The sequence below is a fragment of the Aythya ferina genome (genome assembly GCF_964211825.1).
Source record: "Aythya ferina genome assembly, chromosome: 3".
Taxonomy (NCBI): Eukaryota; Metazoa; Chordata; class Aves; order Anseriformes; family Anatidae; genus Aythya; species Aythya ferina.
In genome coordinates, this window is record NC_140298.1 from 25528635 (window position 1) to 25553581 (window position 24947).

General features: G+C 39.9%; 1 protein-coding gene across 9 annotated transcripts; it reads left to right on the forward strand.

Moving 5' to 3' along the window:
- The first annotated feature begins 198 nt into the window (after positions 1-198).
- EDARADD (EDAR associated via death domain) lies at positions 199-24443 on the forward strand. 9 transcript variants are annotated; one of them, XM_084515126.1, is made up of 7 exons: positions 199-270; positions 771-879; positions 12339-12397; positions 14100-14139; positions 17177-17265; positions 20300-20345; positions 22823-24443. In XM_084515126.1, exons 3-7 carry the CDS (start codon positions 12395-12397, stop codon positions 23197-23199), a joined length of 555 nt encoding a protein of 184 aa, XP_084371252.1. In that variant the 5' UTR covers positions 199-270; positions 771-879; positions 12339-12394; the 3' UTR covers positions 23200-24443. The 9 variants fall into 9 exon arrangements, with proteins under 9 accessions (XP_084371252.1, XP_084371247.1, XP_084371249.1 ...); XM_084515121.1 differs by lacking the exons at positions 199-270; positions 771-879 and adding an exon at positions 8324-8409 and having other exon boundaries at positions 12336-12397; XM_084515123.1 differs by lacking the exons at positions 199-270; positions 771-879 and adding an exon at positions 8325-8409.
- Positions 24444-24947: the final 504 nt, after the last annotated feature.

The following is a 24947-nucleotide window of genomic DNA, read 5'->3' on the forward strand; positions in this document are numbered from 1 at the left end:
CCTCCTCCTCCTGCTGCTCCTACTGGTGCTGCTGCTGCCCCTCCTCCCGTCACAGTCCAATGGGAGCGGACCACGCGCGCCTCCAAAACAAGCGGCGGGCGGGCGGGCGCCGGCTGCTGCTGCTGCGGCCGCGGCCGCTCCTACTGCGTGTGTGTGTGAGGGGGGCGCAGGCGGCGGTTGGCGGCCGTTAGCGGCTCCCTAGCCCCGGCCGCTGCGTGGCAGGAGGTGGCGGCCCGGCCAGGGGCAGCCCGCTCGCCTGGCGCCTCGCAGGTGAACGGGGGCGAGTGATCAGGAGCGGGGCTTTATTTATTTATTTATTTATTTATTCATTTATTTTTCCTCAGGTTAAGCCGTTTCTCTGAGCGGGGCTTCTGAATAAGAAGCCGTTTGTATTACGAAGTAGGGAATATTTATATTCCCTCCTGGAAGTCGGGAAATAAGAGTTTATTTACCTTACCTCGTCTCATTTTCTTATCTGTAGCTAATGAAAAAGCTTTGCGGTAGTCATTCACTGGCTTCAATGTCTTTTTAATTTCAGTTGTAGACAAAAATAGAAGCGTAGGCACAGGCTCCTGTGTAGGAAGTGGAAGCCCACAGGACCTTCCAGGTGTAGGTTCACCTCACAGCTGGGCTAAGGAAATCCTGAGTGGCCTCAAGAGGCAGTCCTCCAACTCCCTCTCTTCCTTGTTCCCCATCCCATAGCAATCCTGAAGCTGCATGGTAAATCAATTCACAAGGTACTTGAACTGTTTTATTTATTTATTTTTCAGGGATAGTTTTCTGCCAGAGCAGCCCGCTGGGCTGACGCGCTATGGCTGCTCCATCACTCAGTCTGATCAGGGGAAGAGGCCAGGTCACGCATCCAGAGAGGAAGAGAGGGTAGGACCATCCCTTCCAGTGTCTGCTTACTGATAGATCAGCTAATTCTATTTTATTATTTATTAAGTATTTACTGGTTCCTTAGGGCATACTGGTTGGCAGCTGAGAGGTTGAAAGCTATTATATTGCATCAGTTGAATTTGTGAAGCTTTTCCAATAGGTATGGGAACTGATCTAAAACTTACTGCTGCTTCTTTTCAGTTCCTTTTAAGTGCTTTTTTGAAAAAAAAAAAAAAAAAAAGCTCAGAAACAATCAACCTTTGGTTCCCAACAGTTATCTGCATGGCTGTAGTTGACTTGCAGGCTTGCAAAAGTTTGTATTTTTGTGGAGAAACATGAGTATTCCCCTGATTTCATGTGCAAGGTTGCTGGAACTAGGATTCTATTTTTCATCCATCCGTTAACCCAGGTTTGTCTCATATTCGCTCTATTAAAGGATAATATTCCTTTACTGGAGTATGGAGACAAGCACTAAGGTCAGGGAAACTATTTTTGTGAGCAAGTTTTTAAATTGGCTGTGGTTATTTACATTTAATTACAAATTCAAAATAGTTTTCCATTATCTTTATCCTTAAGTACCAGTATGTCATGGTTTTTTGCATTGCTGAAAATGGGTTGAAAAGGTGAAGGTCTGATAGTTACGAATTCCAGAGAACGTGAAATGAAGTAGGCAGTAGTTTTATAGTTTGGTCACTGAGACAAGATGTAACATACAATTTGGAAAGGATAAAATTATAATCTCTGTCTACTTTCAGCAACAGTGACCAATATATTTGCTAGATATTTGAGAAAAAATGGCGGAAGAGCTAATGCTGATGTTTACGTGGCCACAACTGGCTCACACTGTTGCTATTCCATGACTTATTGCAAGTAGTTTGTATTTCTCGCAAAGGTACGGTTTCTGTTTGGTAGATCCAGGTGAATTTACTGTATAGGCTTTCATTTTATAGGTTTTATAGGCACAATTTTAATAAGTAATAAAACAGAAAAAAAACACACATTAGAAGTACAAAGTGCTTGCAACTGCCACACACCTGCACTATATATAGGACTATGCAAATTAGATGTAAACTCCTGTATTTTCCAAGTTCACTCAGTTGTTAGTTCAGAACATTTTATGTGAGTTACTGAAAATACTTTATTTCTTCACCTCCAACAGTCTAATCCTGCTTGTGTTGAAAGTTGGTAACAGTTTAGTTTTTGACTGCAGTATCAGCAGTATAAAGCGTGGGCCGTAGAAGTGTACAAAGAGTAATTGTAAGACAAAAACAAAATGAATTCCTTACAGAGTAATTTTAAGACAAAAAAAAAACTTATTTGCATATGTATTTACTGTATCAGCTGAATTTTGCTTACTACTATTTTCTAAACTCTAGCGTATATTCTTTTGTTTTTGTGTTGATTTCAACCTTTGAATGTTATTTTGGTAGAGTAATGAAGCATGGAAAAAAAAATCCTAACAGAATTTTTTTGTGAAATCAGTTTCAGGAAACATCTGCAGGAGAAATGGTATTATGATTGCAAACAATGTTACAAAACTGGGCATATGTGCTAAGCTCCTTTCCTTTAAAGAAACTTGCCATGATGTTACAGTATTTTAGTAGGGGCTGAGAACAGGCCTTGCTGGGGAGACCGTTGATCATGCCTTCTATCCAAATAAAAAAAAACAGAAAAAAAACACACATAGCATGCTGGGTTCATGGAGAGAGTCTGGACTATATATTTAATTTTTCAAGGCACATGTGTGTTGCTTAGCATAAGAACAAGCATCTTCTGTGATTTCGCAACATGCATTGCTGGTAAAAATGTTTTCTTTGCAAGCTCTACTATTTTCTTTCTGTCTGCGAAAAATACAGGAACTGAAAACGTTACTCTGTAGTAGTAAATAAGAGTTAAATAACATACATCAGTCACCTCTTCTCCATCACAACACAGTTCTCTAGAGCGGACAGAGATCTGGGTACACAGAGAGAGAGTAACAGGAAGCCTTATAATGGATGCAACAGATCTGCAATTACACGGCCTCCCTGGCCAAGCTTGCTTATGGTTTTCAGGGAGGGCACAGTGGGAACTGGTACTGATGAAGTTCTGCCACTTTTTTTCTGCTAGTTCACTTGGTCCCTTTTGGTCAGATTTTATTTGCCTGAATTGAGCTCATGCACTCTGGTTGTACACAGAATTTGTGTGTGGTCATCTGCCATGTAAAAGCATATCTTAGAAATTATTAGACTTAAGTGAGCGAACAGGCACATTTCACCTTATGAGAAGCTGGGTAAATCACAGCTGCTTTGCCAAGTACGTGAACTAGATTTCAGTAACCTGACACATGGCTTTCTGGAATTTTTTTGCCCTTGAAACTTTTGCCTTTACTTATTTATTTTTCCAAATTAACATTTGAATGACTCATTTCTAAAATTAGCAAAAGTAAACCAGAGGAATCAATACGTCACAAATTCCTGTTCACGTCTGGCAAACACCAGCAGTGAGCGCGCAGTGTCTGTTGGGCAATGGAGTATCTTACGGTAGGCTAACTATGAAGATCTGAGGATACAGTAAGGCAACAACTTCTGGTAAAACATCTGATGTAAGTACAAAAAGCAGACAAGATGTGGGGCATGTGAGTTCTGTGGTCCATTAGGACCACTACAGCTGTACACCTGAAAACCTGTTTTTTTTCCAGCTGTGTCATTAAGCCTACTACAAGTTTTTATATCTCTTTGCAGAGAAGATGCAGATTCCCCATCCCTGGAGGTGTTCAAGGCCAGGCTGGATGGGGCTTTGGGTAACCTGGTCTGGTGGGAGGTGTCCCTTCCCATGACAGGGGCTGGAACCAGGTGGTCTTTAAGGTCCCTTCCAACCCAAACCATTCTGTGATTATGTATCCTGTTCACACCTACTGGTGTCTGTTGTTGCGAATAGTTTTTCAAAGTACCCATGGATGTCTAAATAAACAAGAGAAATGACTACAGCCTGTAAATGGATGAAACAGTGTAGGTCCAATGTAATACAGTGATAAAAAGGGAAATTCCTAATATAAAAATAGCATACAGCAGTATCTTCACAATAAGTATAAGAAAAGGGGAAAAAATAATTAAATAAAAATAAAAAATAGCAAAATATAAAAGGGAGCATGCTTAAAAGAAGGTTTTTGTAGGTGATGGAAAAATTAACTACACATCTTAGCTATGCACCTGTACCTTGATTCCTATGCTTCCTATGAATGTATTACTGCTGAATGCTTACAAAGTGCTTTTTGTCATGTATGACAGCATCACCTCAGTCAAAATTGTAGATGTAAAGTAGTCTCTGGTGGCTTACTGTCATTCCTGTAGCACCTGTCATTTCTGAAGAAGGAGTATTAAAGAGATGACTCTACTATGTCAAACTTCTGAATATAGCAGGTGCAGATGAACGTAAGTAATCTGGTTTCCAAAAACACCCCAAGATTTATGTACTTTGTGTCCCTGCTTATCTGTCAACAAACCTGATGGTGAGGCATGGGTGTCAACTCAATTATTGTATGTTCCATAAAAACGGAGCAGCCAGGCAGGAAGCTCATGCCCCTTCAGAGGGGGTAAACTGCAGCCTAAGCCAGTCATATTATGCTCACTTTCAATATTTTCATCCAGAGAAAGCAAAGTTTGACTGTTTCTGTGGCTCGTGTTTGACTTGGATGCAGCACAGCCTCCGGAGTGGTGGGAACATTCCTGTATTGTGCAGGCCTGTAAGGCAAACAGATTATCTGTAGGCTTACATAAGGTGGTCTAGGTACGTCATTCCTTATCTTCTCTCCATATACTGCTGTTGCTGTCAAGTAAATGTCTAAATTGTAACATTCCTGTGCAACTGTAAAAGAACAGACCAATACAATCACTGGCAAAGGAAGTAATTTTAACTTTTTAGCTGCTGGTTAATTATTCCTACTCCAAAACAGCCTGAGAATTTTAACAAACTGGTCTAGCAACGTATTGAAGCTGCTGACAATTGAAAGTTATAGAGGGATACCTGGGAAAGAAAATGCCAGGATACGTTTCCTAACTCTACTGAAATATGCTAGAGCTGACAAATTTATGTTGAAACAGAAGTATGCTACTTAATAAAAACTCCCTTAAAGATTATTGACATGTACAAAGCAAATGAAGAAGAGTAAAGAAGGTTGCCTCACAGTACTGGCAGGCCCACAGCTAACATCATTAGCAATTATTAGCAATATACTAATTATTAGCAATCCCTCTCAGTGAGGGGAAGATTATCATTTCATTATGTTAGTGATGTGGCAAAGCAAAACAAAACAAAACAAAAAAAACATTGAGGATCAGTTAGAAATTTTTTTTTAACATTTTCGGGGGGGAGGAGTTCGCAGTAATATTTTACTGGACAGGGATATATTCTCCATGGGTGGAAAAAAAATTTCATTGCAATCTTGTGCTCAGAAGACAAGAAACCCCTTTGTGAATGTGAGTTGTTATTTCAAACACTAAGCGAACTGGCAATCTGTTAGATTACCAGATGATTTGAAGACCTTTGGGAAAAGTTTTGTCCTCATCAAAGTTTTGTTTGCTTTAGGGCTGGGGAAGGGATGAGAGGCATGTGTAGCCTTGGTTTGTAAAAACAATTTAGTAATATTCATTTCATATTTGAGTGTAAATTTACAAAACCCTGAACTCTTTATGTTATCGTTAATTGCACTGAATTTAGCAGCTTACAGGGTTGCAGCAAGATAAGATATAGGTTGTCCTTAATAAAAAAAAAAAATGGTTAGAGAGCTAATTCGCTGTTTTAGAGAATGCTATTGCTTATAGTTATCTTACTTTTTTTTTTTTTTTTTTTTTTTTTTTTGTGTGTGTGATATGGCTGTATTTGTTTTTTAAAAATAGTTTCTGTTTTTCTTGACTGGTCATTTAGTTAAGTAGCAAAGATCTTTGTGTATCTCATTAAAGCATGATACAAGAACAGGCATGTAACAGCCAAATGAATCTGTACTGTTGACAGTGCATTAGAGATATTTACTTGTAATTGCAGAATCTTCCTTAAGTAGTAAGTAAAAAATGTTAAATTATGATTAGGTTTTGAGGCAGTAATGTTGTCTAGAATATTGGCCTCTATTACCATATTCCATTATTTTCAAGAGTGCTTTACAAATAACTTTAAAAAAAATCTAATTGAAAAGCTAATCTGATTTACGGATACACTTAAAAAAATCAAACAACAACAAACACATGATTTTTAACAGCATTAGACAGTTTTGACTGCTTGTACAGGTGTTTTTCTTATAGAATTATTGTTATTGTTTAATAAAATCATTCCTGAATACTAATGTGGGAAGATTTCAGGGTGTAAGTTATAACTATATGTGCCACGTTGTTGGTAAAACCTGGCTTAGCACCTCACACCAATCATTAACACGTTTCCCTAGTTTACAGCTGCCTATGTAACAACACTACCCTAGGGATATTTTGAAGGATGTTAATGGATACATTTTTATATAGTTTATACACACATTCCTGGATTGTGTTAGTAGTCACAGAGCATATCTGCTTCCGGGGTTAAGACCAGAGGTCTTCAAACAGCACACAGCGACAATATATATATATGCAGGGCATCAGGGCAGATATGGCACTCATTTTGTTGAGGCCTAAGCTTGACAAGTTTAAAACCCAGAGAATTCTTAGCTCTGCTGTGGATTTGTCATTGCTTACAATTTCAGGAGCGGCTCCAATTGTTACTCCAGCATTTCTGCAGATCTCTGTTGGTAGGCACACTTTTTCTGCTCAGTGTCAAACTAATTATCCATCACCAAAAACATTGCCTCTCTAAGGAAATCCAGGGCGACATACAGAATCAGCAATTTTATTTCTAATTAGGCTCAGGGATACTCTTTCAACATAAGAAATGCCTCCCTTTGGGAATGAGTTTCAGTATTAACATAGCAGTCAGTCAATCCGTACAGTGAACAGCCAAACTTAAATGCTAGACCTAAAACAAAAGTTTCTCTGGTGTCTTTTTTACCTATTATGAATGACAGAATTGTCAGTGATCTGTTAGCTCTACTTTGCAAATTAGGTTATCTATATGCAGAGAAAGATTTGTATGCGTTTGCATATGTGTAAGACTCAAAGGCAAAAACTCCATTTATGTCAGGCCATAAAAGTTATCCTCACAAAAACTTCTTTCCTGAGAATTCATGATTTCACAATTAACAGAATTATTGAAAACAAAAATTCCAGGTATTAGCAAAAATCCAGAGAGCAGAATGAGCTGCTGTTTTAATTTATATTCTGAATATAAGAGCAACTTAATCATTATCACTTTTTTTTTTTTTTTTTTTTTTTGAGTTGTAAAATGCATGAGATAGAAAATGAACTGTGCAGGAACACTCAATTTGCAATGCTTTCCCGACCAAGGCTACTTGTAGTTCCTCCAGCATGAGCTGGTTGCCAGAGGTGAAATTCTGCTCTATTGACGCTGCACCTTGAGTACTGTGTTCAGTTTTGGCCCCTCACTACATGAAGAACATTGAGGCCCTGGAGAATGTCCAGAAAAGAGCAACAAAACTGGTGAAGGGCCTGGAGCACAAGTCCTGTGAGGAGCGGCTGAGGGAATGGAGGGGTGTTTAGTCTGGAGAAGAGAAGGCTCAGGGCAGACCTCATTGCTCTCTGCAGGTACCTGAAAGGAAGGTGTGAGGAGCTGGGGGCAGGCCTCCTCTCACAGGTAACTAGTGATAGGACTAGAGGGAATGGCCTCAAGTTGCGCCAGGGGAGGTTCAGGTTGGCAATGAGGAGACATTTCTCCTCAGAAAGAGCAGCCAGGCACTGGGACGGGTTGCCCAGGGAGGTGGTGGAGTCACCGTGCCTGGGGGTGTTCAAGGAAAGGCTGGACATGGTGCTTGGGGACATGGTTAGTGGGATGGTATTGGTGGTGGGGTGATGGTGGGACCAGGTGAGCTTGGAGGGCTTTTCCAACCCTGATGGTTCTGTGATTCACCTGTGAAGTGACCTCACTGATGACAGGAAGGTAGCTAAGATGCACATGTAGCCTGCATAATGACATGCTGACCGATTTGGTCAGATTTGCTGGTTTATTTTGTGTGTATTGTACAGTATTGAACTACCTGATCTTTCTTACTTAGAACCTAATTTTATGCATGGGCCCCACTTAAGCAATTTGTATTACTGTAAGCGTAGGGAAGCCCTAAGCGAGAGAATGTGGCAGCGGTGGCGGTGGGGACCTAAAGCGCTGCCATCAAAGCACTGGGCATCAGCCGGGTGTCGGAGGCGCCGGTGGTGCAAGAGGCCGGCCTCCGGCTGCCCGCCACACCCGGCGCGCTCTGCGCCGGGGCTCCTCGGCCCCGTCCCGGCGAGCCGGGGTCTCCCCGCTCCTCCTCCGAGCGCCTCCCGGGCCGCCCGGCGCCTACCTGCGGCAGGAAGGGGGCGGCGCGGCGCGGGGCGGCGGTTCCGGGCACGTCGGCGGGCGCCGCTCGCTCCTCGTGCTGCGCCCCCATGGCCGCGCCGCGGGACCCGCTGCCCCCGGGTGAGCAGCGACGGCGCGGACGGGACGGGAGCGGGGCGGGCTGGGGCGGGCGGCGGCGGCCCCCCCGCGGCCGCTCCCTGCCCCTGCGGCCGCTCGGGGTCGCCGCGGGCGCTGCGGGCCGCGGAGCGAGGCTCGGGCCGTGCCGTGCCGTGCCCCGAGCCGGGCACCGCCGCGCTCCGCAGCCCCGAGGGGAGCCCGGCCCGGCGGGGATTGAAAAAGCAAAAAGTCGAGGGGCTGTCGGCTGCTCCCTTCCCCCCACGCACGCTCATTAAGCTCGGGAATAATTTCTCATGGGCCGCGCTGGTGTGATTTAGTGCAACTTGTCTTGTCAAGCCTGCGCCGGCGTTTAGGGTGTTAGTCGGGCTTGCTAGCAGCGCCTTAAAAAGCCTTTCTTTATCTTTCTCTCTCTTTTTTTTTTTTTTTTTTTTTTTTTTTTGAGATCCCAAAGTGGGTGGTTAGCAAGGCAACACTTCTTAACTTGCATGGCTAATGGCACTTGCAACTTCGGAGTGCCTTCTCTCAGGTGTCTCATGCCTTTTCTCAGGCCTGCCCGTTTTAACTTGCTCATGCAGCAACAGAGTTTTGAGTAGTTACGGGTAAACAAAAACGCTCAAGCTTACAAGCTTGCTGCGCACACTTTAGATTTTTTTCAGAGAACTGAATATTCTGATACGACTTGCTGTCTTTCCTCTTCTTACTCAAATCTGAAATTAACGTGCTTGCTGTCAAAACGCGGTTGTTGATTTGTGTTTAATCAAAGGGCTCATCTCAAGCTGGGGTGATTGCTTTGTTTGAGTTGTACTTCAGACATGTGTGTCCTGTGTTGGTGTGGAAGAAATCTTCCATGGGTATGGTTGGCTCACAGAACGAAGGTAGGCCTTAAGTTCTTTGCTCGCTGCTGGTGGTGTCCAGGTTATGTTGCAGGGAAAAAAACGTAGCGGGGAAATGTTGTATCCACTATGTGGTGCTTTGTGAGCCTCCTTCTGCTTAAAGGTCAGAATTCTAGGGTCTCAGAAACTTGCCTTCAGGCTTCCTTCCCATGTGCAGACAAAGAGCAGACATAGGGTTGGAAATTTGCAGGTGTGTGAATAAAACTGACACGCTGTTCACACCACTCTCAGTGCACAGCGCTGCGTCCCTGTTAGGGTAGCAGTACTGAACAAACCGTGCTGACGGGCACAAGCTGGCTGCTCCCGTTGTAGGCTGCTTGCGCTGGACAGGCTCGGGCAGAAGAGCCCCAACAGCTGCTGGGCAGCTGGCATCAGGTGCTGGGAGCAACCACTGAACCTGACCTGTGTGCATCTGGGTTGATTTACGTGTGAATTGTGGGGAGGTAAGTGCACACCGGTGGCTGAATGCTGTCAGCGGGGAGAATGGTGATAGTGATTTTTTTGAAGGATCCCAGAAAATGACGTTAAGTTGTCAAGGTAACTGAAATCAGGTGGCCTGCTGATATAGTCAGCTGATATCTTTATTTCTTGTCAGCCTTTCAACATGCAAAACCATGGATATTTTACATTCGAGATAAACAGAGAACTTGCCTCCCTGCTGTTCTGTGCACCTGCATCTAGCTGTATGAAATGAGTTGCAGGCTACCGTTGGAGATAAGTGTGGGAAGGAGAGAGGGGACACGGCATTTTAATTGCCTTATTCAGAATTAAACATTAAGTCTGTGGTTCTCTAATTATCCACCAACTACCAGTGGTCAACAAGACCGTGGTGACTCACCTGCAGCCAGCATACAGAGCATTTATTCATAGGTACAAATCCTCATATGTGTTCATGCCACCTGTAGAAAATGTTGGAAACTGGTAGTGCTCTGCAACCTAAAAAAAAAACACAGGGAACTTAGAGTTCTTCATAAAGAGCTAGAAAAACAAGAGGGAAGGAATTGAGTCATAGGGAAAGCAATACAGTTTTTAAAATATTTTCCAAGATGGATAAGCAAGAAAGGTGCAAGTCAGTATTGCACTTGGTGTGTTTCTGAGTGAGACCTAGGAAGCAGGAGTCAGTTAAAGGCACCACCCAGCACCTTACCACCTCTTGTAGGGTCACCCTGGGGTCTGCCAGGGCCTCATTCCAAATCCCTGTATTCTCAGACCTTCACCCATTCGCTCGGTGCTTCCCTCTGAATCGTGGAAAGTAATATTTAGTGGTGTTGCAGTCTACCTTGGCTGTATCTCAGAGGTGCAATGGCAGATAGGGAAGGAAGCTTTCTGTAGTTACAGGAGCCACTGAGGTTCACCAGGGCATTGACCTTTCGGGGAGTCTGCTTCCATCTACATTAAGGTTCCCCTTAAATTATGAGGGCAAAAGAAAGTGTTTTTTGATTGTAGGCTTTTTTTTTTTTCTTTTTAATTTCATCCAAAAACTTGTAAGGAATAGCTAGCTGTGAGGCCTCCAGAGTAAACTGATGATAAGGGACTTGTTGGGTCTTCACAGACAGTAGAAGGAACAGTGAGACTTTGGATGTCTTTGGCTTTGCTTGGCTCTCCATGCCCCCATGCCTTTTTCCATTCTCCTTTTCAGGGTGGGTCTCTCAGCTGTTCTCTTTTCCTCAGCTTCCTCCGCAGCTCCCCAGCACACAGTTCCTACCTGAATCCTCTGCTTTTGGCCCAACTCCAGCAGCACCTTACTCCAGCTTATTGTCAGACTCCTGTCCCCGTCTGACTCTCACCCTACCTACATTCAACGTGGGAAGCTTACGGCTGTTTGTGCTGGCCCCTGCTATCAGGGCAGGCTTCATGCAGAACGACGTGTTAATGCCATGCTGCTGGAGCAGGGACTTAATCCCTAACAGGGCATGTGTGACAGCAGTATGGCATTTTGGGTTGGTTTGGTTTCCTCTTCTGCATGTGTTTTGCATGCTAAACTTTGTGCTGCAGCGTGCTTATAGATTTAATAGATGCCTTTTAAAAATGCCTTTTAAAAATGTTTAACGCATGTTTGTACAGAGGATGTGCTCCAGACTTGTAGAACTGCTAAATTTGAGTTAAAGTAGGGTCTGTGTAACTTCAGTGCTATTTGGGGGCTCAGTGTTTATACTGTGCATTTTAATTTCTGTGTTTGTGAGCTGAAAAAGATAATCACTGAATGTTGATCTAAAACACATCTTTCTGGTTGAGGCTGAAAGCATTGTGGTGAGTATAGGAGTGAGAGTGACAAAAATGGAGTGAAAATCCTATTACATCACTTAAAATGCTTTTCATAGTTTTTGAAAACATGATACTTAGCAACAGAACAGATCTTCTGTGAGGGAAGGAGATGAAGGTGCTAAATGAAGGAGTGCTGTTGTGAATCCTGGCTTGTGTATGAGATTTGTTTCAGGTTCTCTCTGATTTTGGTCACTATATCACTATTATTTGTCAATTTAGACATCAGCGTAGAGGGGTTGACAGTTAATGATTCACCTGCAAGTGCTTTGAAGATTTATTTTTATATGTTTTTGATGTTAATATAATTGAAGTTTATGATTCAATTGTATAAAAATAATTGATGTTTACCTCAAATGGGGCAGTGGATATGTTTACTGTTTGAATTATCCCTTTAAGGAAAAAAATGGAGTGCTGCCACTTGGAGAATGAAACTTACCTTTTAGCAGATTTGTTGGGTTTAACTCTTTACTGCTGAATTGCCTTGTGAATTACTTATTTATTTTTACTAAAAATAATTTGGAATTTTCATTTCAGTCTATCTTTTGTTAGCTTTGAGTTGGATTTCCCTGTTGCACATAGTTTCTCATCCCTGTGCTAGTGTGTGTGATGTTTTCTACCTTGTCATGTTTTCTTGTGTAAATGAAGCTTGACATAATGCATGTAATGGCAGTGTAGCTATGCTTTGCCTTGGTCAGACAAATAAGCAAAATATGAATTTCCAGACAGAAATATTTTGAGGATTATGCATTGATAAATCTTACTTATTTCCAGCAGATCACGGAGCAAAAGAGCCAGTAGAGGATACAGATCCAAGCACTCTTTCCATAACAATGGTATGTGTTTCTGCTCTAACAAAGTTAAAATCATTATAGTTCTCTACAGTTTTGCAATACAGAAATTAGTAAAATATTTAAGAAACTCTAACCATGTGTGTAAATATATATAGGGTTTTGCTTACCTGTATAATTGTGTTAACTTACTAACCCTGTACATTTAAAATGTGAATTAAAAAAATGGGAATAGGTGTATGAGCTGAATTTGGTGGTATGAGCTGAGCTGTCCATTGGTTAGCCTTTAGAGAGGCTATGACTACCATTTTTTTTCATTTAATAAAAGAAGAGAAAGATTGGTGCTGACCTTCTTCTGTCTATATGGATTGGAAGAAAACCCAGCTAAGGTTTAAAATGTAAATTGTATTAAGCTATTATTTCTTCCTGTACCTATTTTGTCTGATGAGTTCAGGTGATGGAAAGATTAAACCAAAAGCTGGTGCCTTAGAGCAGACATGGGTAAATCTAGGGAGAGACCAAACAGTGCTCTCTAGTGCTTGCTCACAGAGTAACACCATTTATGGCAAACCTTTGTCGTATTATAAGCTGTCGTTCCAGCAATATTATGCTGGAACAAGGACTACATCAGGTAAAGGGAATATGAAATTCTGAAAAGTTTTGTAAGAGGAGTTCTTTCTGAAGTTGCTATGGATTACTTCCTCTGAGTAACAGTGCTGTGTACCCAAGAGAAGACTGTTCTCTAATGGAATTATATAAACAGATTCAAATGTTCTGGTTTATTTTATGGATGATGACTGAACAAGCTATTGCTTTCCCTTGGTGCTTTCTTCTCATTTTGAAGCTTTTCAGCAGGGAATCAGCAAGAAACTTCGAAAATTTCACTGGTGCTTTAAATGCTGGTCCTTCCCTGGGATCCATTATTGCAGTCTGTGTGCATGGATGTGTATTAGCAGGCTTTTGCAAAATATACAGGCTTTTGTGACCGGTTTTGTGGGTTGACTAAGTTAGAAGCTGTTTTTTTATTTTATTTTATTTTTGTTAAGGGGAATATTTAAAAGGTGGGGAAAAGTTTGAAAACAGATGAAAGTTTGTTTATCCTTACCCCCTTAAATTAATATGTCTTTAATCTGAATGCTTGGTTATCAACTTCTATGAAATGTTTCACCTATTTTTATGTAAAGATAGGGGTCACAGGGAAGGAGGTGGATTTTAGGCTTAGTAGCAAGTTATAACAGATGCCTGGAAATCAGTAGCTATCTCCTTAGACTCAGAAACAATAGTTTTCTTTTGCATCTTAATCATCTTTTTAATTTTAGAGCAGAAGGGAATGAGATTCTTTTTCCTTCAGTGCAGTAACATTTTAATAGAGGTTTATGTCTGTTAAAGAGCTTTTGAAATAGTCTCTGTTACTCCTCATTTGCATTTTTTTTTCTAGATTGCTATCTTGCTGTTTAAATGCAAAATTCCTTTTCCAATCTCTGCTTCTTCACTGAACTGTAATACCTTTAAAAATACTGTAGCGAACCTGAAAGATATTACTTTTACTTTTGCATGCAGTAATCAGTAGCAGTGGTAGTATCTCAATTTCTGCATAAGAAGCACATTACTCTATCTGACTGTAGATAGATCAGCTAGTAGCAATTTTAGAGATACAACTATAATTATGCAGTTTTTATACGCTGTTTCTCCAGCAGAATTACATTCAAGATAACAAACATTTGTGTCTCTTGTCTTTTTGTGACAGACTGAAAAGTATCCCGTCCAAGACACAGGAGTACCTAAAGGTAATCAGTGTGAATTTTGTCTTTTAGGTTATGTGTCGTAGATCTGTGTTGTTATACACACTAACATCATCAGTGTTATCCAGAGGATTGAAATACTCTTATTTTTTCCTAGACATTTATATTCTAAATGTAATGTGTCATCTTCTATATTTTAAGATTACCGGGGTATATATTACAGGTTCTGAATTTTTCTGCCCCAGTTTGGTTGTGATCTAAAAGTCACAACTATCTTAAGAAGATAGGGACTCAACATGCAAGGAAAATATAGTGGTGCCACCAAAAACACGGTGTTCAGAGAACAGAGGGTAGAGATACAACAATGTTAAAACATGGCTTTGAAGAGATTACCAGTGCTTTCAGATTATTGGAAATGTAATCCAGAAATACCTTGGAGTTCTCTTGCTTCCAATTGCATCCCCAGCCCTATAACCAGTTAACTCTTTATGCCACTTTTTACCTTGAGCAGCAGGTATGAATACCATCCAGTCTGGAACCTTCACGTCCTGTGCAGGTTCTGTATCGCACTCAAGTCAAATACTTTAGACTGTGTCAATATCCCTTTTATAGATTCCTTGACACGTGTTGTTTTTTGTTATCCCTGTCTTTGCCATTGGCTGGATTGCATTTAATTATTACTGTGCAGCTGAAGTGTTCTGCACACTGCATTGCACAGCACGTCTGTGCTGGGGCAGACACAAGAAACAAGGCAGAAGCTAGTCACAATGGAAACTGCTGGGAAGCGTGGGCAATATACCACTGGGGTTAAAGAAAGGTTAGAAGGTTATTTTGGGGGCTTAAGGGAGCCAGCCAGAGAAAATGAGCATCTTCTCAAAGTGCTCAGTGGAGAAGTAGAATGTGGGATGAAAACTAATTTGAAATTATAAACTACTTCCTGTTTAATTACAGTTAGCTGGTTTGTTCCTTCAAAACGGTTCACTAACATTAAAGAAATTTCTCTGTAATCTTCTTTTCCATGACATATTCTTAATTCCACCATGACATTAGGTCCCCCTGAGAATTAATTAGATAAATTCCTAAATTTCTAATATTGCCATGCTTGTTTAAAATCCAACATTGTGTGTTGTGAATGCATCTAATTTAAAAAGGAAAGCTGAAAGGGAGTGGAGACTTCAGTGCTTTTTGTAGGAAGGAGGTGGACTTGGTGTATTTATAGTTTTTTAATTTACACTCTTGCCAAGTGTAAAGAGATGTAAATACTAACATAGCTTAAATAGATGTGAGTACTAATATAGCTTGATATTTCCTCTTTAGAGTAGGAAGTGTTAAAAATATCTCTTAATACTCTGTTCATTTCCAGAATCTATTTTTTCTTAATTATTTTTTTCTTGACTTTATTTTTCAAAGTATGTCTTCTTTACCATGAATTTTGAAACTTGTATGACAGTGCTATATAGTAGTATAAGTGATACCTTCTCAGTTTGCTCAATGAGAAAGTATTTTCATAACTATTTCTATAAAAATAAAGACTGAGAAATATGAGCCTGTGTGCTAAAAAATATCACAGATGTGCAGGCTTGATTCTGTGTAACACAAAATTCTGTTTGCTTCAGATTTAATGGTTGAATAAACAGTACGTTGGCCTTGAGGAGTGGGGGGGACAGTCTTGTTCCTTTTTTACTCAGTCAAGGGACCATTTGGGGACCAAACTTACCCAAGGTCTTAGCACCCTCTACTGATGATGAATTAAAGGTGAGTTGAGTGGCCTTCTCATCTTGCAGAATTAGGCTTAATGTTTATGTTATGCTTTGACTATAATTCTTCTTCCACTCAAATCCTGAACAAATTCGGCACGTAGTGTTTCCACACAAACAAAGTGGAATTTTGATGCCAATAGTTAGCTTTTTCAACCAGACTTCTGGGGAATTTTGTTCGTTGTCTCTAGACCTATGGTTGTGAAGAAAAAAGGTGGTGCTTATTAAACATTTACCCTGCTGGCAGTGGAATGCTATTTGGCTTTTAATTTCAACAGTCTTATAAAAGAAAAAAAAAAAGAGGAGAACCAGTGTTTCTTTTTTTTTTTTTTTTCCTCACAAGTGTAAGGTTGACTTCTTTGATTCAGATGAATTTCTTGAGTGAGATAAGGAAATGCGTCTTCTTTCTGTTACCTGACAATTCATAAAAGTAATAGCAGTACTTCCATGAGATCACACCTCTTAAACAGCAAGAAGAAATGTACTACAGATGCAGTCTCCACCATGGAGTGTTCAGATATGTGTAGAATATAACCTCTTTCAAGCTCCTCTTAATGGTTAGTCAGCACCTGACCCATGGGATTTGTGTGGATGGTTTGATAACGAGGCCCTTATTAATCACGCAGAGTGAAAGTATATGTTTTCATGAGGTTCACAGAAGGTTTATGCATCCCTTGTATCCCATTTTGAGGGCTGAAATGAAACTTGAAAGGTAATCAGTTTGTGTAGTATTGAGGAATGTTGTGTTTTTCAATGGACTACCAAGGCAGGTGATAAATGCACTTTGAAACAGATTATTTTAGTGTTTCAGGAAACTCCTGTGTTGTAGGGATAAGTAGGATGAGCCTAATTCACAAAGGGGCAGAAGAAAAAATACACATTTATGTAGTACATATTTCAACAGTGATCATTACACTGGTGATGAGAAAAGCAAAGCAAAAAGGATTATACTGACTTGGAAGTCTTCTTAAGTCTGCTATGATGTATCGGCTCAGTTAATATTCTCTTGGTACTATTCCTGGTCAGCTTTCTGAAAGAATATAACTCTTGCCTCAAAAACAGTATGGCGATTGTTTTTTAAGCACTAATACACTAATATTTGATCTCTGCAAGGGTTGTTTTTCTTCACACAGTCATGGACTGCGTGACTCTTGTGGTCACTGCCATTTTACTGGTTTGGGCTTTTTGATCCTGCATCTCCTAGTGATTGATCATGATGTGGAATTAAATTTTGTACGCTGGACACCTATAATGAGTGTTTGATAATCTTACTATTTAAGTTTGTATTTGGTTGGAAGACCAGTTTTTCACAATCTTTGTCTTAGATGAGGAATACCTCACAGATCAAGTGACACTGGAAATCGCATCTGTGAACATCAGGAGTCTTACATCAGATACTGGCCTAGTCCAACAGGTAAGAAAAAATGATATATGTATGTAAACTAAGTTATCGCTGTTAATTAAATGTTAACAAATGAATATGTTTTCAGACTGTATGTGGAGCGCATGGAATTACTCAGTAAAATTGACCAGAAATAGGCTTCTTTTTCCGGAGTTCAATGAAACGAGCTTTTGAGGAGAAAAGTAAAAGAAAGGCTAAATAATTATTAATGTTTGCTTTGTAGTTTAACTAGGCTTTCATTAGCATATAGATGCTCTGAAGAAGAGCCAATGCAGAGTCAAGGCTTTGTCTTGCATGCTCTCCCTCTTCCCTGCTGAAAATAGAGCCAGAGCAGAGAATAAGTAAAGGAAGATGAATCCTGGGTTTTGGACTCCTTGTGTCTTGTCCTAGGGAGGCATTTGATTGTTCTGCTCTGACTTTGGGACACTGCTCTATCCGTAGTGGAAATAACCTCCATCGAGTGTAAAGTCTTACGTTGCCATAGGGTAGGCAGTGCTGAGTGACCCCCATGGTTACCGTGATGCTCCATGGTTACCATCTTTCAGGTGAATGTTATTTGCTGAATTTCAAATTGATTCTCTTTGGGTTGAGCAGAAAACTTGGAGAAGAGAAATGAATGAGCAATGCCCAGCGAGAACAAGAATTAAAAGGAGTTCCTTATGCCAGAGTCCCAGCTGACTTTCATCAAACAAACATGGGTTTGGTATGCATTTCACAGATGATGGAGGTAACTGTTTCATTCCCATCATCAAGAAGAGAGCATTTGTTGCCCACTTAGAGTTACTATAAAGATAATTCAGCATACTAGGCTATTAGTAGTTCTACAGAGCTGGAAAAAATTCTGCTTACCTTCAGACTGTACATAGGCTTATAGCTTTGATTAAACCTGTAGAAGTTGATTGAGTTTTAATTGTAGGCAAAAAATACTCTTGCCTAATACTTTCATTTTATGGACAGTGACAATACATTGTCGTATTGCAATTATATTACAAGATAATAATCATGAGTAAACCTGAGTGCATTTGGCTTGACAAAAGTGGATAGTAACTGATCAGTACAAATACCAATTTTGGAAACATAAGAATGGCACAGGTAAGTATCCAAAGTATTTCTTTGTACTTGCTGCAGTACTAGCCACTCCTGTTATTTTTGTCATGAGACATGAGTATAATGGCATCTCCAAGAGGCATTTAGGTATTAGCTTTCACCATGAACTTGGAACCTGCATGAATTCATAGTCTGGAAAAAGTTATTGAAGCTCAGAACAGCAACTGAGCTATTGTAAACTAAGTGAAAAATACCTATCACTTTTCCTTTTTTTTTTTTTTTTCCCCTTTGATTTTGTTTGTTCCTCTTTAAACAGAGAGCTGAGAAGGCTGATCTGTGATGGGCAACTGCTTGTTCTCCCAGTAACTTACCTTTATGGGGATTTGCTCCTCAAGACTCAATACTGTTCTACTTTAAAAGAATTAGAGGAAATGGAGACAATGGCTATAATTAGGATTTTTGTATCAAATTTTTCTTGAACTTTGGGTGCTCACGTGGCAAAAAGGCCAAGATCATGAATTTAAAAACCTCTGTCCATGGAAAGCTTACGTGGTGTCACTGGAAAAGCAGACTTCTAGAAGATAATGGCAAGGATGATGCTGTTGCAAGCGACATGTGCAACCTCAGATCTCTTCTAAGCAGAAATCAGTCATTGTGGGATGATTTGATGTTGCACGCATGTCCTTGCAGTTTCCAGGGAAGAGAAATGCTGAAAACAACATGCACATTTTTCCTTTCCTGACAAAGTCTTTAAATATTTTGGGGATAACGTGCCTTCTTGATCATTGGATTCTGTATATATGTATGTTTCTCTACATCAGCTGAAATGACCTATATTCTTAGTGGATTTCTTAGTACAGAAGATTTAGTAGGTAGGAATAGACTGGTGTTACACAGTGGTCTTGTGTTTGCATGCACAGCTTGCAAAACGCTAAGAAGCTTGCTGTGATAGTTTTGAAAGAATGATGCAATACAAAAATCAAAATGCTTTATTGCAGTTATCTAAGGGGAAAATCCCCTTCTGCTTTCATCTTTAAATCCTCAATAGAAGAAAGCTATTTCATCTGGTTCCACACCCGCATAGTTTAAGTACGGGCAGCTGCAGTTTCCTGCAGTCCTAGGATCAAGGTGCTGGCCTTCCAGTTTTTAGATGTTGGTTTCTATATAGAAGAATTGAAGTGTTAAAACATGTGTTGCAGTCTAAAGCTGCTGAGTATTTTTGCTGTGTTTAATTTGTGGACAAAAAGCCCCTGAGGGAATGTTTGCTTCAAACAAGAGGACGGTTAGATGTGAGCCAGCAGAAATGTTCAAGCCCACCTGCTGTCCAGAAAAAATTTCTATATATGTAAAGAAGTTTGTTAAAGAGCTTCTCCACTTATACTAGATCAATGAAGCATTCCCTCACTGTTGCATGTTACAGGCAAAGGTCTCAGGTTTCTTGTTATAAAACTTTTAAATCTTTTTAATCAAACTACATTAATTATTGAACAGCTTTGTACGTATGTCAGCAAAAAAAAAAAAAAAAGCTATTTTTCAAGTGTACAGTATTAGTAGTATTTCATAACTGTGTGCAGCAAGGTCACCTTGTAAGAATTGGTAAGTGCCCAGACTATAATTTTTCAAACAGCAAGGGCTGTAATTGGTGTTGAGTTAACAACAGTCAAATAAGGAAAACTAAACAAAGGTGAAAAATGTGGACAGGAGGAAAGAGGGAGTAGGAGCATATTGTTCAAAAGATGTAACCCCATAGCATATGATTAATAAGGATGACATTCTTCAGTAGATAAAACAATCCAGGCTGTTTTGTGAGACAAAATCATAAAAATGCTGCCTGAAAAGTCTGCAGATTGTCTGTAATTTCTCATACCAGATATGTTCCCTGTCTGACAGGTAGCTTGGGATTCTTCTAAGTAATCTCCTGCCACTTATAAATTAGCCAAATAGTTATCCTGATGTTCAAATATGTTGTTTTGATTTATATTTATTCTCTGCTTTGTAGCCAGAAAACAAAGACACGCAAAACCATACTGATGAATCCCTTTCAGGTAATATATCAGCTTTACTTTTCTACATATTTTATTCCTATATTTTCTTTGAGAGGACTTTATTAAAAACTGCTATTCATCATAACCTAGAACTTCCTGGATAATCAATGCTTGTGCTCATTTCATTACCAGTGTCATTTACATCTACCTCTGTTTTAAAGGTGGTGGTGATCAGTAATGCAAACCATACAAAATATGTAAGTTAGGCTGTCCAACTGCATCTAGTACATCCACTTTGGAAAGAAATCTGTAAACAGCTATTTGGAGAGAGCAGAAGCTGGCTGTGGGGGCTTATCCCACAGGGGTTTCAGCTCAGCTGGAGGCAGACTGAGGGGTGGTGGCCAATATACGCCCCAGTTGATTTAACAGCGAAGAACTGTAAATCAACATTTGGTTAAGAAGGTTCTCGTGTCATGTAACATTAAGATAATGGAATTAGGTAGGTAGGTCATCATTTTAACCAAATGCAAAGCATTTTAGAAAACCAGGATTCTGTATAGCCCTATTGATAATCTAGTACAGCAAGTACCAGAAGCAGGTTGGTTTAATTTTGTTTACCTATAGTTGAGCCCTTTGCTTTCTTTACCCTTTCTTCCTTTCTTCTGTTGGAGGATAAAACATACTCTGGCATCCTTGCAAAGCAAAATAAAATGAAATTAGACAGGGCGTTCTCCTGCCCTTTGAGCTCAGCCAGAACTTTGGATTACATTCATTTTGCCTCGTTGGTGTAAGTAAATCCTGCTATGAGTGAAGTGAGCAAGTTTTGTCTCACTTCAGCAAGAGTTTAGAGTGCACAAGAAGAGCAGAATGCCTAATATATACATTTCTTAGAGGACAGCTGTGAGGCCTGTGAGCAAAGATGTTACCAGAACACGCTTCCCTTTAAAAGGGAATCTAAGCGTTTGTATGAAGTTATTTGTCTGCAGCAGTGTTGTTGCGGCATGTCCTAACTTGTTGAAAACTTAAGAAGTTTTCTTTGGCCTACTTCAGAAAGCAAGCTGATGAGCAGCATTACAAAAATAACAGTAGCCTGTTCTTCCCTTAGAAACAAACAAACAAACAAAGTGCACACAGAAGCTACATTCAGCTCAGTTGCTTTCATCAGCACCAGTATTCGGCATAAAAAGTCACTTTCTGAAGGTCTTTCTGGAATTTACACACAATCTTACAATAATTACTGCAAATGGAAAAAAAAAAAAAAAGTTAATAACATATGCTGTTATCTGTAAGAGTAGGCAGCACTGACTGCCAGGTTTGCCCTTTCCTAGGGATACAGTTCAGGTCCCTTGAACTGGCACTGATCCAGCACTTCTACATCAGAGTCACTGATTTATTTATTCACAGTCATTTGACACCAAAACACTCTGATTGTTTCTAACCAATCTTTTCATTTATATCAGTTTTATTGTTGGAGCTTTCCTTTTTCAGAGAGTTTCATCCTAAGTAAGATTATACTTACTTCCCTATTTCATGCTCTACAACGAGGCCAGAGGGCAAAAGTTTTAGGAAGTGCTTCTAGGCTGCATCCATTATCCATTACTCTTTGGACAAATCAAATTCTCCCTGCCTTCAAAAAGTGCTGTTTAGTGTCATATCTGCAGCCGAAATGCTGAAACAATGCCCTAGACTTACTGCAGTGCTAAAGGTGTTAGTATTTAACTGGAACCATAGCTAGAACTGTTTTCTATATGCTTTTACAGGTTATTAATACATAATACATAGTACAGTCTGATGGTACGGCATTGTTCTTGGCACTGGGCAGATACTGTGTGGAGGAAACCTCTAAATGGCAGTTTTTGATATTTCATGTAGAGTTTGGAGCATATCACCACCTACTTCCAGCAACTCGATAATCTTATTTTTCTACATGTGGAGGAGTATGCTCTTTACTTCCTTCTATAATGTACATTTAAAATAGGCTTGCTTGATATAACAGGGGCAACTTTTATTCTAAGAGCCCTTGCAAAACAAAGGAAAACAAAATACTTCTACTTTGTAGTCATGTAAAGATTCTCCTGGTGTACATATTTCATATTGTTATGAAAGCAGCAGCTCAGAAACGCAAAACCTTTGCCTTGATCCTGCAACATATCTATACAAGATGTAATGTGCACATGCTCCTTTTGGTGATGTATGTAGGGGTTATGGCAGATTGAAGGATGCAAGGTAGTTCCCAAAAAAGAAAAATGGAATATCCCAGCTTACGCTAGAAGGAACTGCACATCTTTTCTGTAAGAGGATAAATATGATGCTTCCAAAAATAATGTCCTTTTGATTATAGCCCATGAACGTAGCCAAGAGAAGTTTTAGAAAGTTAATTTTGTAAGGAAGGGCATTAATATGCCACTATTCTGACTTTTTCAGAAATGATTCTGTGAAACGTAATGCTCTTCAAACATTTGTGCTTTTACATTTGTTCTTGGTAAAACCACAGCAACAAATTCTAACTTCTCTTCACGTAATGGTTTTAACTGCAGATCTCAAGAAAAGCTGCAAAGAAAATGGCACCTGCTCCTTGTGCTTATTTCGTGCACCAACCATCAGCGACATGCTCAATGATGAGGACTTGTTGTACACAGTGAGGCTAAAGCTGGATCCCTGCCATCCAACTGTGAAAAACTGGAGAAACTTAGCAAGCAAGTGGGGGATGACTTATGATGAATTGTGTTTCCTTGAACAGAAGCCCCAGAGTCCTACCCTGGAGTTCTTGCTACGGAATAGTGACAGGACTGTGGAGCAGCTGATTGAGCTCTGTAAATTTTATAAGAGAATTGATGTTGTGAAAGTGCTGCTGAAATGGGTGGAGGAGGAATGGCCCAAGCGAGGAAACAGAAGTTACCAGAATGACTTGTAGGTCAAAGAAGGTTTAGTCACTGCTTGTGAAATGTTGGGACTAGCTGCCACCAGTAGATGGGAAGCTTCCCTTGTGAGAGAGAGGCAGAAACTGCATGGACAGTTTGTATACCGTGTAAGCTTTATGTACTGTATACACATATGTATGGTCTGTGCCCTCAGGGCTGCAAAGATAACCTTTCAGAAGTGGATGGAATAATGCAGGTTGTGTTCTTGAGTCTGCAAATGCTTCCTAAGGAACAGAAGAATGAAAAACCTAGACCACCGGTTTTACTGCAGCAGTTGCAAACCATGTCAGTTGTGTGTTGTTGCTACTGGGGAAGCCCCAATTAGAAGGCAAGTCTGCCTTTCTGGCAGCCCTTCCACAACTTTTGTGTGTTTTACCTGTTAGAAGATGAGAGGGTGTGTTTTTTTTTTTTTTTTTTCTGTTGTTCTTTTTTTTGTTCTTTTTTGTTGTTGTTCTTTTCTTCTTTTTTTTTTTTTCCCCTCTTTTTTTAAGCCTTATGACACTGTTTTTGGCACAGGAACACCTTAGTGTTCCAAGTAGCAGTTTGGATTTGCATATTTGAATTAATTCAATGTTTGAACATCACATTCAGGTGGTAAAATTAAGTTTTGGATCTCTTTTACGAACAAGACTAGACATTGAAGTAAATGTATACTCATACATTATAGGGCGTATATTTGCTATGAGAAATGCGATTCAGAGAGACTTTCCAGACCATAAATTTAGGGATTAAGAAACACAAACAACAACCACAGAAGAAGAAGAAAACAAAACATAATTAAAATATTTGACATTTAAAATTAGTTTTCATAGTTTTGAAGAAACTTCGAGTATTCTTATCCGTTTGTCTCAGATGTCTCTCCTTTTGCAGTGTGAGGTGACAGCAAATGCCTCACCAACAGCATATCCTTAGTTTTGAATATAACTTTTCTGTTTTTGAACTGTGGTTTCTTCAGAGTCCTCCTGTGGGCTGACCTACTTTCTGTCCTATACCAAAGTAGTTGCACACTTGCATGAACCTAGCACAAGTTTATGTACTGATTAAAGCCACTCTAGTGGGAAATTGACAGGTGGATTCACCTACAGCCTATGTGGATGGTTATTAAAGCACTCTATGGGTTTAGACTGATGTATCTCAAGGGATTTTGATACTCTGAATTACACTGTTTACATTCAAAATATTTTTAGAAACTGTTTGTCTTCCTACTGTTCTTCTGTTTTCTAATGTCTTTTTTTTTTTTTTTTTTAAAAAAAAAAACTCCTGAAAAATCAGTTATATCATAGGTTGTATAAAGTAGACAATACTAATATTTTCATAGGTGTAGATACCAAAGCAATGGTGAACAGTGTTTCAAGATGTTGGGCAAAACTAGAATGAGGTACAGGTTGATGCACTGCTTACTTCTCTCAAGTAGAAACGACCAATTAAGAATTGGTAGCAAAGCCGAGGGAAGTCTAAGTAAGGTTGCATTCTGAGTTTCTATAAGAGAGTGAAAAGGGACCTCTGCTAATATTATACTGTAGATACTGAGGGATGTGGTTACAGCAGAGCTAAATGTAAAGACTAACATTTTCAATTTCAGGCGCTAGTGCTGGGGATGATACAAATTAGCTTTACTGCAATGAGTTCAAGAAACTGAAGGTGTAGTTTCAAAGTGAAATAAGTGCCCTAAATTTGAGATTTGATTATTTATTATTATTTTTTAAACCTTGTAGAAGACTGTAGTTTTATCAACTTTTTA

What these genes read in the sequence shown, in the direction of transcription:
- EDARADD (XM_084515119.1), top strand. Translation starts at nt 8,379, where the DNA reads ATGGCCGCGCCGCGGGACCCGCTGCCCCCGG. An exon ending in GCGGGACCCGCTGCCCCCGG is followed by an intron (nt 8,410 to 12,335) that starts GTGAGCAGCGAC and finishes ACTTATTTCCAG; the next exon opens with CAGATCACGGAGCAAAAGAG. An exon ending in AGACACAGGAGTACCTAAAG is followed by an intron (nt 14,140 to 17,131) that starts GTAATCAGTGTG and finishes TTACTATTTAAG; the next exon opens with TTTGTATTTGGTTGGAAGAC.